General features: G+C 38.7%; 1 protein-coding gene across 4 annotated transcripts in view; it reads right to left on the bottom strand.

Annotated features, from left to right (window-relative positions):
- Positions 1-708: 708 nt before the first annotated feature.
- Positions 709-16285, bottom strand: part of klhl32 (kelch-like family member 32) — a 64170-nt gene continuing 48593 nt past the window's right edge. For all 4 annotated transcript variants that reach the window (XM_088326437.1, XM_088326439.1, XM_088326436.1 and 1 more), the window contains 5 exons: positions 9506-10232; positions 7799-7857; positions 4261-4453; positions 2036-2130; positions 709-1925 (listed from right to left, as the gene is read on the bottom strand). In XM_088326437.1, coding sequence (XP_088182563.1) covers positions 1764-1925; positions 2036-2130; positions 4261-4453; positions 7799-7857; positions 9506-10232 — 1236 coding nt within the window. In that variant the 3' untranslated portion in view covers positions 709-1763. The remainder of the gene's footprint in view (positions 1926-2035; positions 2131-4260; positions 4454-7798; positions 7858-9505; positions 10233-16285) is intronic.

Here is a 16285-nt window from a genome sequence, read left to right as displayed (position 1 = left end):
ATAAAATATTCTACTTTAGACATTTTTGGATACTTGCGATATTCAGGTTGTAAACGGTTATCTAAACACTCGCAATAATCCAAAAATGGCGCCCGCTAATGATCAACTAAGAGGATTGGGTTCAACTTTCGCTCTAATTTTCCACAATCACAGAAAGTCTGTGGGCATTGTTTGGAAAATAGGTGAGCGACATCAGTCCAGCATATGGCAACCAAGTCATTATCACATGCTGGCCAAGTCATTCTACTCTTTCACATTTTTATGAATTGGTGAATGTACTATTTGAAACGCTGCACAAGAGGCGCAGCGATGGAACACACTTATGCATCAGGGAGGAACCAACGGGTGGACTTCATTAATTGTGGTGACAAATAATGGCATCTTTTATTCAATGTCTGGTTGAATGCAGAATTGTGTATTTGCACATGCTTCTCACTTAGAATCGGGTTAGTTCCAAACACCACGTGTATATGAGGTTATTTTTTGTCACTAGTCATGCATACTTATCATCCGGATTGGTCCATAAACAAAAATTATGATCTCAAACTATTCACTCCATAGACTCTTACCCAGTGAGATTCTACTGGAATCGTTCTCTCCAATATTGATGCTAGTTGCACAATTCAGTCATGTATCACCTATTACTATCCAATAATCAAGGAGACTAATTTGATTTAGCTCAGACAATCATACATAAATCAGTTACAATTACGGTTTGAAAAAATTCATTTATTAAAAAAAAAAAAAATCCCTACAACATTCACTCGGACAAAGACCAACAAGGGAATGACAGCACCGCAGTGATTTTTTTTGTAGGGGACTAGGGACAGGAAAGTGTAGGACAGTTCTTGAAAATAAAAAGCATGATAAATAGTGTATGTACATATTTGGAATGATGAGCAAATATTATTTAAGAACATATGAACTTGAAATTACAGAGACAACGCTTACGCCGCTTGAGGGGTTCAAGGATTGTAAAATCCAGGGTTTGTTTACTTCACGTTGTTACCAATTAAAGCAGTGACTCGGTCATGAAAATATCAAATTAAAAATACAGTATAATAAAAGGTTATATGTATTCTGTGTTAATGTTATTTAAATTCACATTTTGAATTTTCACTTCATATTTTGAAAATTATCAATGTGATCAGTTAGGTGTCTGCAGAGTGAGGCACGCAATTCTCTTGCTTAATGGCAGAGGGCGATAGTGAGACCAGAATTCTGATTTGACGCACACCTCAGCCCAAACCAAATAATTTGTGATAGTATTAGCAAGTCAAGCCATCTAATATTTTTGTTTTCTCGTTGAATGGACTTTTTTTCACTACGCAAGATTACGTATATAATGACCTACCAATAAATGCTATTATTCAAAAGGAGCAGCGGATATAATTTCTATGTTAAATAATAGAATAAAACATTTTTTTATGCTACAGTTTATATATTGCTTTTTTGCTCTGACGATAATTTAATACAGATTCTGTTATTTGTAAACCTGGCACGAACCTCACCGCACAGCAATCAATTAAATAGGTTGAAATATTAATGTTACACGGTGTGTATTTAGTGCCTGTACTGACTTTGAAAAGTCTGTTAGACTACAATCAAGATGGCTGGTTTGCATTGCAGTTAAACACAAAATAGAATTGAAAAAGAGAGCAGCAAAGTGTATTTTTTTTAAAAACTCGCAAATACTGTCAAAGGTATGGCGTTTCCACAGTCAAAATTGCATCGCAATACATTATAGAGTTCAGCAATTATTATTAAACAGCACCAATCCGGTGATGGGGTACTTGGAGTATCTGAAGGGGGGGGCATGTAAAATAAGGGGCAGGAAGAAAACAAGCCGCTATCCCATTGGAGGCAAACGGCAATTTGGGCCCGTAGAAAACTTCCTCTTTTCCCTCTCGGCTCAGATCCAGCACCTGAAATGGGACGTGCAAAGATGTGGGAAGGTTTCAAATTCACAAATATATTTTGCTATAAATAGAATTCCTGATAAATGCATAAAGGGGCTGAAAAATATTTTCCTCACCTGAATGCACGCCAGAGGCTCATTGGTCCAAATGGAGTAACCTCCTACCAAATAGATCCTGTTGTCGTGGACCGCCACCCCAGACTCGTTCTGACCTGAGAAGAAGAATTTAAATAGCTGAGCTTGGGACACTGACAGGTTAAACTCCTATGTAAGAACTTGGCCATTTATAAGCATGGCGGGCCGGACAACGTTTAACTGCCCAGACTTTAACTTATGCAGCCACAAGTAAAGAAAGGGGAAAAAACTACTGCGAAATATTTTGGAAAAAATGAAGTGTATTTTCAGATTTAGAAAAAAAATCCTCATGGCATTTTTTTAGCCCAATTTTAGGTGCAAAGGGCTTCTTAGACAACAACTAAGTAGCCACGGTGAATAATTTTATTGTGCAAATTTGGTATAAATATAAGTTTTTAATATTTGTAACACTCAACGGATTTTGTGATTAAAATGCACTTCTGATATTGATTCCTCTGGCACATTTAACCTAAAGATGCACAGGAAATGTATTGAACTAGCCTTTGTACAAACCAAGAGCACCATCTAGAGGAGCACTGCACTGGAAAAATTCTAAACTAAAATGCACAGTATTTGTAATATACAGTATGCTAACGTGCTGTGTTTAAAAGGGTTGTCATTAACATAATAATGTTAACAGTTGATGTTAAAACCTATTTTGATGGCGAAAGTGTGGAAAAAAGTTTCTTAAAGCTCCTCTCCTTTTTTTTGACGCCATCTTTACTCGCTTTTGGCACAGTCAGGTGTCACCCACTTTGAGTCTTACATGGTAGTAAATGATTATACCTTCCACTTTTTGGTTCTCCTAGCAACTATACCCAAGTTTCATGTGAAATGGGGAGAGGCACAGCCAATCGCAGCAGAGATGGTGATTCAAGCATTTCTCCGCTGGGAGGTGAACAAGACATTGAACATTGTTTTTTGGTGATCAAATAATATTGGTGGGGACTAGAGGTAAGATCTTAGGCCTTGGCCTGAAGCCAGCACGAACTCTTAAAATGTCAATCATGGCCGGCTTCTCTCCCAGTTTATTTCTAGTTTTTCTTGTTGGAGGATCTGCACAGCATGGACTCACAGTACATTTAGTCAAATAATTTTATAGACAACTGCTTCTTTACTTCTACTCGAGTATCATTGTTCTGATGTAACAATACTTTTACTTGAGTAACTTCAGCGCTGAAGTTCGGCGCCAAAGTTATATTACTCAGATAACTGTATCATAAAGAACATACTTATCAAAAAAATTAGTCTAAGAAATTTTCATCCTTGGTGTCACAGTAGAAGATGCGCCGCTTCCTTTTTCCACCTCTACGTCCCTTACGTCAGATGTCATTACTGCTTCTCACCAATAGTTTACAGGCTTTAAAACTCTCTTCCTCCTTTTCGGTCAAATATGTCTCTATTTGCATCTTGTAATGTGCAGAATGTGCTTTTCTTTTTGGTGCCATTTCGTTCAGTTTCATTTTGCTTCACTGAAATGCGCATTTGTAGTGCACACTGGGTTTGAGGAACTCGGCCCGAAGTAAACACCGGCACTGCCGACTTCAACCAAAACAGAGCCCAAGTAAAGTTTCGGGTTTACTTTGGGGCCCAAGTACAGCTTCAGTTCTACTTCGGGCTTGGCCCCTCGAATCAAGTTGATCAATCGAGTTCGGTCGGGTTCTGGCTTATATACCCACGGGCCAGGTCGGGTATGGCTGGATATTTTTAGGCCAGATCTGACCCGTCGCGGGAACATTTTTATCGTTTAATATCTCGTGCATCCATCCAATATGGTTGGTGTAAAGTGTAAAGAAGAGGCGAGCCATTTCATCGGAAATGAAAGTGGAATAAGAAAAGTTAACATGTAGTTGAGAAAATAGTCGGAACGCTTTTTTTCGGCCACTTTTACCACAGAGGAGAAATTCACTTAACTCCTGAAGCGCATCTTCCAAAATGAAGTTACACTTTATTTATCCTCATAGAGCATACCGTTTTATGAAATGTTTATTTTTTTAGTGCAAAACAATACAGGTTACTTATACAAGCCTTGAACATACATTCCATACAAAATATAGCACTGAAACAACTTACGAACAAAATCAACTTACGAACGATTGTCTGGAACTTGATCTTATTCATAAGTAGGGCAGCGTCTGTATACCAATGCCATGCTTTGTGTCTGATGTTTTTCATTGAGATTTATGCGTTTTCTCCGGCTTTCTCACCTGCGAGAAGACTAAAGGAGCAGCGCGTCCACTGGTCCATGTCCAGGTTGTACGAGTCTATGTGACGCACCAGAACTCTGTCATTATTGTAGTCCAGGTCGTTTCCCCCCAGCACGTAAAGCATCCTCCCGACCGCCGCCATCACATGGTAGACACGCCTCTGCAGCATCGGATTACGCGCTAACCACTGGTCCTAGAGAACGAAGACGACATAAAGAGAGTTAGGGGGCGTTAACAGGAGGCCAGGAGAGGAAGGTAAATGAATAGGATTTCAGTATTAATTCATTCAATGTCAGCCGTTTTGGTTGCCAGCCAATATTTTGCCATTTTGACTAAATTTTTGAAGGCCTACATAAAATTTAGTTCTGTGGTTATGTATGCATAGACCATATTGAAGAAAGCTTCAACTCTCATTGGCTCACTCTTTTATTAAAAAAAGGAAATGTTCCTGGCTTTAACCATTGTCTAGTCAACTTTTGAACATTGCCAAGTTTCTTGAAAATACTCATTTGGAACAAAACTTCTGAGAAGAAAGGCTTTCTGGAAAGGGATGTATTTCAAACAGAAGTTTCATTTCGGTCCTTTTTTACACTGTTGTTACCTCCAATGTCGCAACATTGCTTTCCATGAACTAAAAAAAACATTTTATTGCAAGAACACTGCACTTATGCATGAACGATGAATGAACTTTGCAAGAACTTTTCAGCGACCAATGTTTTGGTTGATGTGATCCCACTATTTTGGTCATCGTGGCGATCACGTTCCTGTAAACATGCACGTAACGTTGTCCCTCTCTTTCCCAATGATGATGAAGGGACTTAATCAAACCCTTTATAATAGTTCTTATAATATTGTATTTTCACGACCATCACGGTTTACAGATCCCTTAACTGCATAAGTTGTCGGGGAACCAATGAGGACGAAACTCTGGACAGCTTTCTCTACTATTGACGGTTCCTGGCCTGTTTTACGGTCATGGCAAAGCTGGCACCAGTTCATTTAGTCATGGCCCAGTCCTCCTTTGGAGTCTGACCTTGGAGATTTATCCTGGTCAGTCCTGATAATATTGTGACATGACCATACCACTGAAGTTTCTATCTGCGCACAGTTGACAGTTCTTCGTGGGGTCCAATGTGCCCTCTGATGATGTTGCGCACCGTTTTGTTTGTCACATATGCTAAGTAGCTGATGCCAAGAAGTTTCTGTTACCATCACATCTCCATGGCCTGGATTTACTTTTCCTGTTTTTCCTGTGAGAGTCCATGTCTTGCAAGCGTAGAGGAAGATGGAAGAAAGCAGCACTTGCATGAATCTGATCTTTGATTTCACTGCTATGTTCCTGTCGCTCCAGAGCAGTGCAGCTGTGGTTTGAGCTATCCTGGCCATGATTTCGGGTTCTGACCCCTCTTCTAATATGACAGCTCCAAGATATTTAAATTTGGTGACATGTTCTAGCTCTTTGTGGTTTATGGGGATGCTTGTTGTGTTACCTTTGTGAATGTTGGTTATTCCTTTTGTTTTTTTCTGTGTTGATTTCCATCATACAGTATACTGGATTGATGCTTTGTCCAGGCGACTAGTCAAAACTCCTGTTCGTCTCTGTTCTCTCTTTCACAACCATGAGGCGCACATAAGTCTTAGATTTTCTTTAAATTTTGCAGCCTGCCCTGTCGCGCAGCGCTCCTTGTGTGATGTAAAGCAGTGGGCAAAGCTGAGGACACGATGAGGCTGCCTTTCACACTGCAAAGTTAAATGCTCGATTTTGATTTTTTTTGTGAAATCTGATGTTTTTGTGAGATTGTTCACATTTCCAACTAAATGCAGCTTGTATACGATCCCCTGTGACTTAAACATCTCACACGCGATGCATTGTTTGCAGAACTACTCATGGATGCTAACGCCGCAGCGTGACTAGCAAAGTTATTGAGCTACCGGAGGCTGAACAGAGTTGTCCCCCCAAATATTATACAAATCCAAAACCTAATTTTCCTTCCATTGAATGCGTTCCGTGTTTTGGTCCGCCATGATGTGTTGATTATTACGCTCCGTGGAAGAACATGAGACAGAGCAGCTGCGAGAGAATTGAAGATTAATAAATCGAAGGTTCGCAAGTGGAGGGACCCGAAAAACGTAGACAAGTTTATACCCACGTGTTTTACTTTGTAATCAATACTTAAATGAACCACAACCAAACTCAGTTTTGCTACCAATTTATTTTCAAATAAGCACACTCGTCTGCTTGTCGTTGTAAGGCGGTGTTGTGCCAAAAAATACGACTCCCTATAGTCGTGAGAATACGGTAAGACAAAAAAAATGTTCTTACGCACTCAGGGACAATGATTCTGAAAAGATACGTGATAAAATGAGTTAAACCTTGAGTATTTGATATATGGTCCACATAGCAGACAAAGAACGTGTCAGTATACTAGTCGGTCCCTTTTCAATGCTTTAACTAAGTGTATTGAAGCTGATTTGGTGTTCGCGAGTGAGAAAGAGAGAGAGCTTGATTGAGGCAAGGAAAATGAGTGTATGCTTGTGTGTGTTTGTGTGTTGACGGGTGACCATCTGTTGAGGGTACAGTGGGCGCAGGAGGGGATGTGTTGCTGTTACTCTGGCAGGTGAATGGAGATTGCTGGTGAATACAAATGAAGCTCTCCAGTGCTGCTCTCTCTTTTTCTCTCTCTCTCGCCCTCTCTCGCCTGCTTTCAGGCCGATGCCAGCAAACACAAACCCATATGGATATTTGCCGCGCATGTAAACATGCCGCATACCTCCACATGACGTGCAGCCTCCAAAAGATGTGTACGTCCGTGTTAGCAGCTGGCTCATATGCATATGCAAGCATACATCGGAGCTCAATACCTTGCGCTGCGTTTGACTATTGTACATAGAAAAACATATTTGACTCGACTGGGGGTAGAGATCAGATGCAATGGCAGTACTTTTTAAGAATGAAAATAATGATAAAAAAAGAATAATTGAGGTATTATTAACATAAATGGGCTAGTTCAAATAATATTATATATTATATAATAAATATTTTCCCCATTTTGTCTGTTTTAAAAGCTTAAACTCAAAGCTCTGTATAAAAACATTCAACGAACAGTAAGAATAAATCTTCACCTTCCTCCCAAACCAACAACTTAGAGTGCGAAATCCACAGACACACACACAATTGTTAAAGAAAATAAAATGATTGTGGCAGGGCACAGACTAATCGTGTATGGAAAGGGACCTGAGGGAAGCTCATCCACACTGATGGCAGTAGAAAAGACTGCTACTTTTTAAGACTACAAAATGGCTCAAAAACTATGCTAGTTTTTGTTAAAGAAGAAGACACAAGTAAAAAAGGCAACCAGTTTTTGGCACCCATAAAACACAATGTATCACGACACATGCAAACATGTTTCTGTAAAATTATATTTTCAAATATAGTTTTCTCCAGAGTGTACATCTCAGAGAGACCCAACAGAATAAATGTGACTCATAGTCCAAGAAAAAGGGACATTTTCTAAATAAGGACAGTGCAAATAGTTACCTGTTCTGGTTCGTATACCATTAGGCGATTCTGGTACTGAGCTGTGTTTGTCACGCCACCTTTAGAAAACAGAAAAATAAATACTGAGCCGTACTGTGTTTTTTATTGAGGTAAGCGACAGGTAAACTAAAAATGATAATATATCCAATGCAATTATAATACAAACCTCACAATCCAATGATTATCCTGACATTGTAAAAAAGTGAAAAATGCAAATGATTGTATAAAAAAATACATCATTACCCCTTTTCATTACACAGTATTGTTCATTTCTACATAGGAATTAATTGTTGGGACATATAAAAAGTGTAAATTTTGGGCTCATTGGTGTAAAGTATCATGATCTCTCAAAATCTGTTCAGCTGAAATAGATGAAAAGCCATGTATTTTACTGAGTGATATTCACTAGCATAAAGATTTACTGGCATGACTTATTTATTGGTGTGGTATATTCAGTTACAGCATAGTTTTATCCATGCCAGCAATCATGAGTAGGGAGTTTCTCCTTGATGTTGTTGATTGCCCCGTGTTACAATAGTTACCAAGATCATTTTAAGATATTGCTATATTTCAGGCTTCAAACTTCTAGATAAAAAAAATCAATCTTTTCCAAGAATCAACATGTGAGACACAATCCCGAAGCAAAACCTAATTTTTTTCAACATGTAATATTGTATTAACAAAAAAATTTAAAAACAGGCGTTTTTGGAGTTAATACTTTGTATAACCACCTTTTGCTGCGATCACAGCCTTGTCTTTTGGCTATGTCTCAATATATGTTTTGCGCATCTTGAAACAGAAATGTTTGTTTTAAACAATATAGATTTTGCTTTATGTTTAGGGTTGATGTTCAGTTTCATGGTAAACCTGTTCTCAGGTATCTTGCAGACTCCAGATTTTTTTCCAGAATTGCCCTGTACCTGGTTCCATCCATCTTCCTATCAACTTGAACAGTCTTACCGGTCCTTGCTGGAGAACCACAGAGCATGATGATGCCACCACCATGTTTGACAGCAGGGGATGGCGTTTTCAGTGATGTGCAGTGTTAGTCTTACGCCAAACGTAATGCTTTGCTTTCAGCCCAAAAACTTCAATTTTGTTCCACATGTCTTTTGTGTCTCCCATGTGGCTTCTTGCAAACACCAAAGGGGCCTTTTACGGTACTGTATTCTTACTCATTCTCTGTGAGGTGTATAAATGTTGCCAAATATTCTTGTATCCCTTCCCTTTTTTAAACTATTCCACAACTTTATCCGGGACCTGCCTGGTGTTTGTTTGGTCCTCACAATGCTGTCTATTTTATAGTGTCTCGTTTCACAAACCTCTGAGCCTCAGAGGAGGTTCATTTCAACTATGACTTAATAACACACAGGTGCACTCTGTCATTTTTAGTCATTTAGGTCAACATAGGATCGTTCAGAAGTCATCAGGTAACTTCTGGAGTCTGTTGGCTGAACTGAGAGAACACCACGGCAGTATTTGTGCAACACTTTCTTTGAAGTTTTTTTTTGTTGTTGTAAATAAATTATACATTGTTACAATTATTTGGTTCCACTTTATGATTGTGTCTTACATGTGTTGATTCGTTCGCTTTAAGTTGAAGCCGGAAATGTGGCAATATGACAGTTATCGGGGGGCAAATACTTTTGTCGGGCATTAAATCAATTTAAAGCATTATTATCAGTTGTATCATATAATTCTGCTTACCTGAGACCCAGAGCAAGTTCTCAGCCACACATCCCGCATGACATGACAGTGAACGGTCAAAAGGTTGCACGTACGTCCACTTATTCTTCTTCGGGCAGTAGCGCTCGACAGAGGGGAGCACCTGCCTCAGCTCGTTTCTGCCGCCCACTGCATAGAGGTACTGACCCAGAGCTCCCAGTACAAAATGTTCCCTGCAGGCTTTCATTGAGGCTATCTCAGTCCAGAGGTTTCCCCTCGGGTCATATCGACAAGCAGTCCTGACTGCACACGTCCTTCCGTTGGTGTGCTCCATCTCGCCTCCTACCACATAAAGAAAGTTCCCCATGACTGCAACACAGTGGTGGCTACGCCCACCGGGCATGGGAGCCAACTCGCTCCAATTAGACCCCCCAGCCAGACAAACGTGCTCCTGTGCAACCGGGTTGAAGAATCGCAGCTCCCGGACTCGGCACACTTCACGTTTCCGTCCGCCGGCTATGTAGAGGGTGAGCGACCTGAACCGAGGCCTGGTGCGAGCTGACTGGTGAAGGGGCTGCGCGAAAGTGCTATGATGATAGTCCAGGGCTTCGTCGAGCAGGGCAGCGATGGTGGAACTGGACTGCACCAAGGGGTGGCTGCAGCTTAGTTGGTGCAGGGTTGAGACATCCATCAGGCCATAGCGGACATGTTGGAGAAGGTCTTCGGTGTACTGGTATCGGCAGTCTTGTTCCAGCCACAAGACGACTAACTATATATATAAAAAAAAGAAAAGTAAGTGATACTATGTCTTTTCTAAATTATTGCTTTTAATACTGAAAACCTGCAAAAGGAGATTGCATAAGATGCCAGTTCGTTATGTTGGCTATTACGCCTCACTGTTCGTGGTTTGGACTATTAGGCACTGTTTACATTCTTTTCACTTTGGGCCAATCATGTTACTGCTCTTTGTTTTCCACACACTTTAGCAAATCTGCTTTTGTAAGCTAGGAGATTTAATTAAAAAAAAGGGGCTCAGGGGAGGTATTTTAGAACCGGTTGGAATTTATAATCAGATGTCCTCTCCTGTTCTCACAAGTTCAAGAACTGGGCACAGGTGTGTCCAATCAACACACACCAGTCTCTAATTATCCTAACCCTTGGTAACGACGTCTTGGACAGCACACAGGGTTGGGTCATTTTCATTTAGATTGCCACGCCAGGTTTTTATTTTGTTCCTGGCTTCTTGTTTTGACAGTTTGTTAAAAGTTTTGTGACCTCTTCCTTTTCACTTTGTTCCTTGCATTTCAATTTTCGGGTTTCGGTCTTTGTTATAGGTTTGGATATTGTCAGGTTTAGATATTTTATTTGTTTTGTGATCCGTTGTTTGTTTGTTACTTTGTACCTCTATTTGTAAGTAAATACCATCCTTATTTTGAGCACCCCTGACTCAGTTCCTACTCCCCCAAAACGATTGGAAATGGTTGCCCAAAGTGTATTTCCTTACAAAGTTATATCCTAATATTTTTATTTTATTTTTGATGCCGCGTAAAAATAGCGCCACAATTTTTGGGTAGATCTCACAAAAAATTGTGGCTCAGCGTTGGATACAGGAGACCATTGATTGATTGTAAACAGAGTCCTGAGCAATGGAAAGATCAGGTTCATGTTTGTAAACAATAGATAAGTCATTGCATGGGTACAAATGGTAAGGTAAAGAACAACTATTCATGGGTAAAGCCTGGTCCTAAGAAAATGGCCGCCTATGTAACGCTTCAATTCAAGCATTGAACTTAACAAAGTAAAAAATATCGCACTTCAACAGGTATGAGGTGAGCACTGCCCTGTGCATAAGGCATTCTCACTTATCCAACACTATAAATCACCAATCTATAATACGCATGAAGGGTGGCTGAACGATCCAAATGTAGTTTATTGATATTAGACAAGTACTTGAATTAAATCTATACTATTGTCTTAGGATCGTCCACCAATATCCTCATAGCTTCTCTCACCCAGCACCCAGGCACAATTTTAGTACCTCTCCCTACCTGTCCGGCTGCTGCATCTTGCCTGCAAGGCAAAAGATAGGGCCGAATCAATCCACACCCTTATCAAAACCTAAATATATCGGAGACAAATGGGAAGGGCAGAGCAATGTGGACTTTTTCTATTTCAACAACAGAAAAGGACAATGCCATGTGTCATTCGTGTGGTAAATTTACAAAAACACATGAAAAAAGTTGATAGAGAGCAACGAGCTGCAACAAAAACATGATACTGTTCCTGAACCTATAAAACAATTTTTACTATGGCAACCGAGCAAAAAGGGCTTGTTCGTTACGTTGCCAATTTTTGGGTTTGACTCTCTTGATTTTTGCTCTGTAACGGTTTTTGTAGAAGAAGTATTTTATTTTCATTTAAGTTTTCAGATAGTATCTTATACACTATTTGCACTTTCTGACTGTTTTCAAAATACTGTGCAATGGAAGGTATAGTGGTCATGTTGACTTTGTTACATTCGCATTTCCGTTACATTGCTTTTTCATTTAACTTTCTTGGCTGTTTTTGGAACAGTTGTAATAGAAATATTTTATTAATTTTAATACTGTTCAAGTTTAAATTCTGGTTATTTAGTAAAAAAAATTGTGATCTATTTATCAAAAATAAATATTTAGATATAACTCAAGGGGGAGGGTTCAATTATTCAATGATTGTGACATTTACAAGCGAAACGTATCAGTATCGGATCGGTATCTGGATACTACCGTGTATTTACTTGGATCCCTGTATCGCCCGCCTTTAAAGAACATACTAAAGGCAAAGGTGGTTGTCCTCCTGGATTTTGATTCTACATCGTACTTAAAGACAACAAAACAATACGAAAAACAAAGCTACTTTATTTAGTTTGGTGGTAGGTTTAAAGTTAAGACATGTGGTTAGTTCCAAGTAGCAACATGGCAAAAAAAAGGGAAACTAATAAATGTATTTAGAAAAGGCAAGGTTAATGTGAAGGAAAAAAAAGCAACAGAGGACTTGTAACGGTAATTATTTTCCAAGATACCTACAGGCTATTAAAGACGCGGCCAAACCAGCGCAACATTCAAAAGTCAAAACCGTAAATATCCACGGGCACACTCTTTTGTTTCATGCTGGCGAACTGGATAATTGAACTAGAGTGCTTTGGGAGGTTATTTAGCTGCTGTGAGCAGTTAATGTGGACAAGATGTCTGGAGATGACTTCGCTATCACCTTAAATATACAGTGTGTGATATTCAACCACTAGATGTCTCCGTTTAGTGTTGTGCAACCGAAAATTGAGTGCTAAATGCGCAAGGAAGAATACAAACTACGGAGACTCAAAGTCCACCAAGACAACATTATTTCCCCTCACTTTTTTGCCTGGCCTTCACAAAGAACTGTAAAAAAAAAAAAAAAAAAGGAAAAGGAGGTAAAAGAGAAAAACATGGAAAGACTAAAATAAAAATGAAAAAAAGTAAAAATGAAAAGAAAACAAAGAAATAAAAGATAGTAGAAGAAATGGGGATAAAAGAAAGAAAATGTTAAATGTTTAAAAAAAGACAGAAAAAAAGGGAAAGGAAAAAAAGAATAGAGAAAAATAATTGAAATGGGGGAGAAAGAAATGAAACCAAATACGAAAAGGAAAAAATAATCATAATAATACTTTAATTACTACTTCACAGTGGAACTTTTTTACAATGTTCTAAATTCTTGTACGTTTTTTTCTTGGGGAAAAAAAAAAAACTAAAATCATGTGCCAAAATAGAAAAGAAAAAAAAGTTACAAATTTGAGGGTAGCATTAGATACAAAATGGCAGCCAATCAAGTCAGCTCCTTCCAAGTGATCCTGTATGTATTTATTTTAGCTATATTAGCTTAACATCCAGTCAAATAAACGCTAATTTATTGACCACAAAGTATTTTTAAATACTATTAAAATCACTATTGGTTTTGTTATTTTTTTTTTAAGTTTTTTTTTTGTTTTTTAACCACCATTCTCCGCAGGATGCACTGCATCCAACTGAGCCATAAGGATGTTAAACTAATATAGCTAAAATGGATGCATACAGGATGCAGGTAAGATCTTGGGCCTGGGCCCGAACCGAATCTGAATTTCGGGCCGGGTTCGGGCTTAAAATTTCAATCATTGAGTCGTACTTCTCTTTCTCCGTCCTTTGTGGAGCATCTTCTCAACATGCTTTTACTTTTACTCAAGTAATTATTTAGATAAAGAAAGAAAATGCTTACCAAACTATCAGTTTAACTCACTGGGGTAAAGGACGCGCGGCTTCCGCCTTTCACCTCTCTCACATCAGGTGTCATTTCTGCTTCTTGACAATAATTTACAAGCTTTACAAACTTTGTCTCTGCTTTATGGTTAAATCTTTAAATATTTGCAGCTTGTAATCTTCAGAATTGGATTGCACAGTTCGGCGCTAAAGTATGCACGGCCGAAGTATAGCTTCATTTTTACTTCTGCTGCAAATTAAAGCTTTGTGTTTATTTCGGGCTCGCTTATCAAATCAAGTTAATCCATCGGGTTTGGGCGGGTTCGGGTTTATCTACCCGCGACTCAGGTCGGGTCGGGCTGAATTTTTTAGGCCCGATCTTACCTCTAATACAGGATGCGTTACGTTCATTATAAGGCTCATATAAACCTTTTATTTCTCCACACACATTTGTTTTTTGTTTTTGTTCTTCCAATATTAGGTTGCTGACCCCTGGTCTAAGCTAAGCTCTCCTTTTAAACACAAGGTGGAAAACTGCGACAACCACGCGAATCAAGATTGTCATTTTGTGGTAACTGTCGTGCTTACCCCGCTTTTCCTTTTTTGAGCTTTGAAGTGACAGTGTGTGGGATTGTGTGCATATTTGCAAGTGTGTTTTTGCACGGCAGCAGCTGACTGTGAAGGTCACGCCGCATCACACAACTTCCTCGGGGCACAGAATAAATCAACTCCTTCCGCTCCACGCTGAAAGAGCGAGCGCCCGTGCGTGTGCATGTGTGTATTTAAAAGGGTAAAGTGAGGAAAAGAGATAGTGAGGGGGGGTAAGCTACAAGAAGGCAGAGCAAAGGATGGCAAGAAGAAGAGGAGGGGGAACAAAGCCAGAGAAAATAGGATTTTACGAGCCTGAGAGTCTCTGAGAAAAAAAACGGGGTGACAATGATCGACAGCTCAGCTATATCTGTACGATATTGGCGCCCGCAAATACGAAGGACGTCCCTCTCTGATGTTTAAATTACTGTATTTTTCGGACCTAAAAACCCAAATTTGGCCAGAAATGTGAAATTGCACCTTATAACTCCATGTGCCTTATATACTGCAGAATAAAGCATTTAAGTTTTGGAATGCATACAATAGTTATTGCTATGCATAACCATACAAGGTTTTTTTCAGTAATAACATATTCAAGCATTGATTGATGAAATCAATAAACAATGCTGGCCCAAATTATAAAACAACAGGATTTAAACCCATGTAGCACCAGTGGTTGAAGTGATACATGACAAAGCATTCAAATTGACTTATAATCACACAATTTTTACCCAAGGTGCCACGACACTGATTTGCATAGTGAATAGTGAATTCTGATTGGTTAAATAGTATATATGGAGTTTCTCTAAAACAAACGAACCAGAGAAGCTGGTGTCAACAAGGGAGATTAGAGAAGTTCTGCCTTTGTGTACACCAATCTGTGGCAGGAGTGAACTTTTCATATTATTTGACTTATGCAATCTTGAGACTTAGCAAACGAAGTAAAAACTGAAACGGGCAAAAAAAACGTGCTGTGAAAAAATGTGTGTTCACGTTAATTTCAAATTACAGTAACTTTAATATAAAGTGTACAGTAAGTGCTTAAGTATTATAAAAAGTCGCCGTCACTAATCCCTCCCTCTCTCTCTCATACCTTAGTTATTACAGCCAACTCCCTCTGTGGAAAATACTTATAATAAACTTGTTATTTTTTCACAAATATCATTGTATACATATATTATTACTGTATTTTATATGTCAAATTACCATTTGAATATGTTTTAGTGATCAGTGATCTATAGCTATGTAGAGTTCAGACAGCATTGCTAGTCCAGTTTAAAGGGCAAAAGAAAGTGATAAGGAAAAACTGAAGTAGGCAAAAAACCGTGCTGTAAAAAATTTGTGTTCATGTTAGTTTCAAGTTACAGTAACTTTAATTTTAAGTGTATGGTAAGTGCTTAAGTATTATAAAAAAGTCACCGTCGCTAATCCCTCCCTCTCATACCTCCATTATTACAGCCAACTCTCTCCATGGAAAGTACTCATAATAAACTCGAATTTGATTTCGTAAATATCATCGTATGCATCTTATTACTGTACTCTTTTTGTGGACACAACTTAAACTACTATTAGATGTTTTATTGATCAGATCTGTTTTACAGCTATTTACAGTTCAGATAGCAAGTCCAGCAAAAAGGATCAAAGAACGTGATGAATGAAAACTGAAACAGGCAAAACAAAAGTGTGTATCAACATTCAATTAAAGATATAGTAACTTTAATTTTAAGGGTACAGTAAGTGCTTATATTTTATCAAAAGTCGTGTAGAGTCACTCCTTCGGTACCTCTTCAGCTCGCACACACCTTGGTTCACGATAAACTCTCATTTGTTCCCTTAATATAATTCTATTTATCTTATTACTGTAATTTCTTATGTTTACTACTGTATTAGAATATGTTTTTAGTAATGTGTCTCATAGCTGTTTTAGGTTTCACTTTGATAATTTTTGGGAAATAGGGAATGGGCCATTTATTTTTTTGTTATTTCA

This window comes from Urocampus carinirostris, chromosome 2, assembly GCF_059441175.1.
Source record: "Urocampus carinirostris isolate Australia breed hairy pipefish chromosome 2, RoL_Ucar_1.0, whole genome shotgun sequence".
Classification (NCBI taxonomy): domain Eukaryota; kingdom Metazoa; phylum Chordata; class Actinopteri; order Syngnathiformes; family Syngnathidae; genus Urocampus; species Urocampus carinirostris.
The sequence above is the reverse complement of the archived record's forward strand: the minus strand, read 5'-3'. Positions and strand labels throughout refer to the sequence as shown.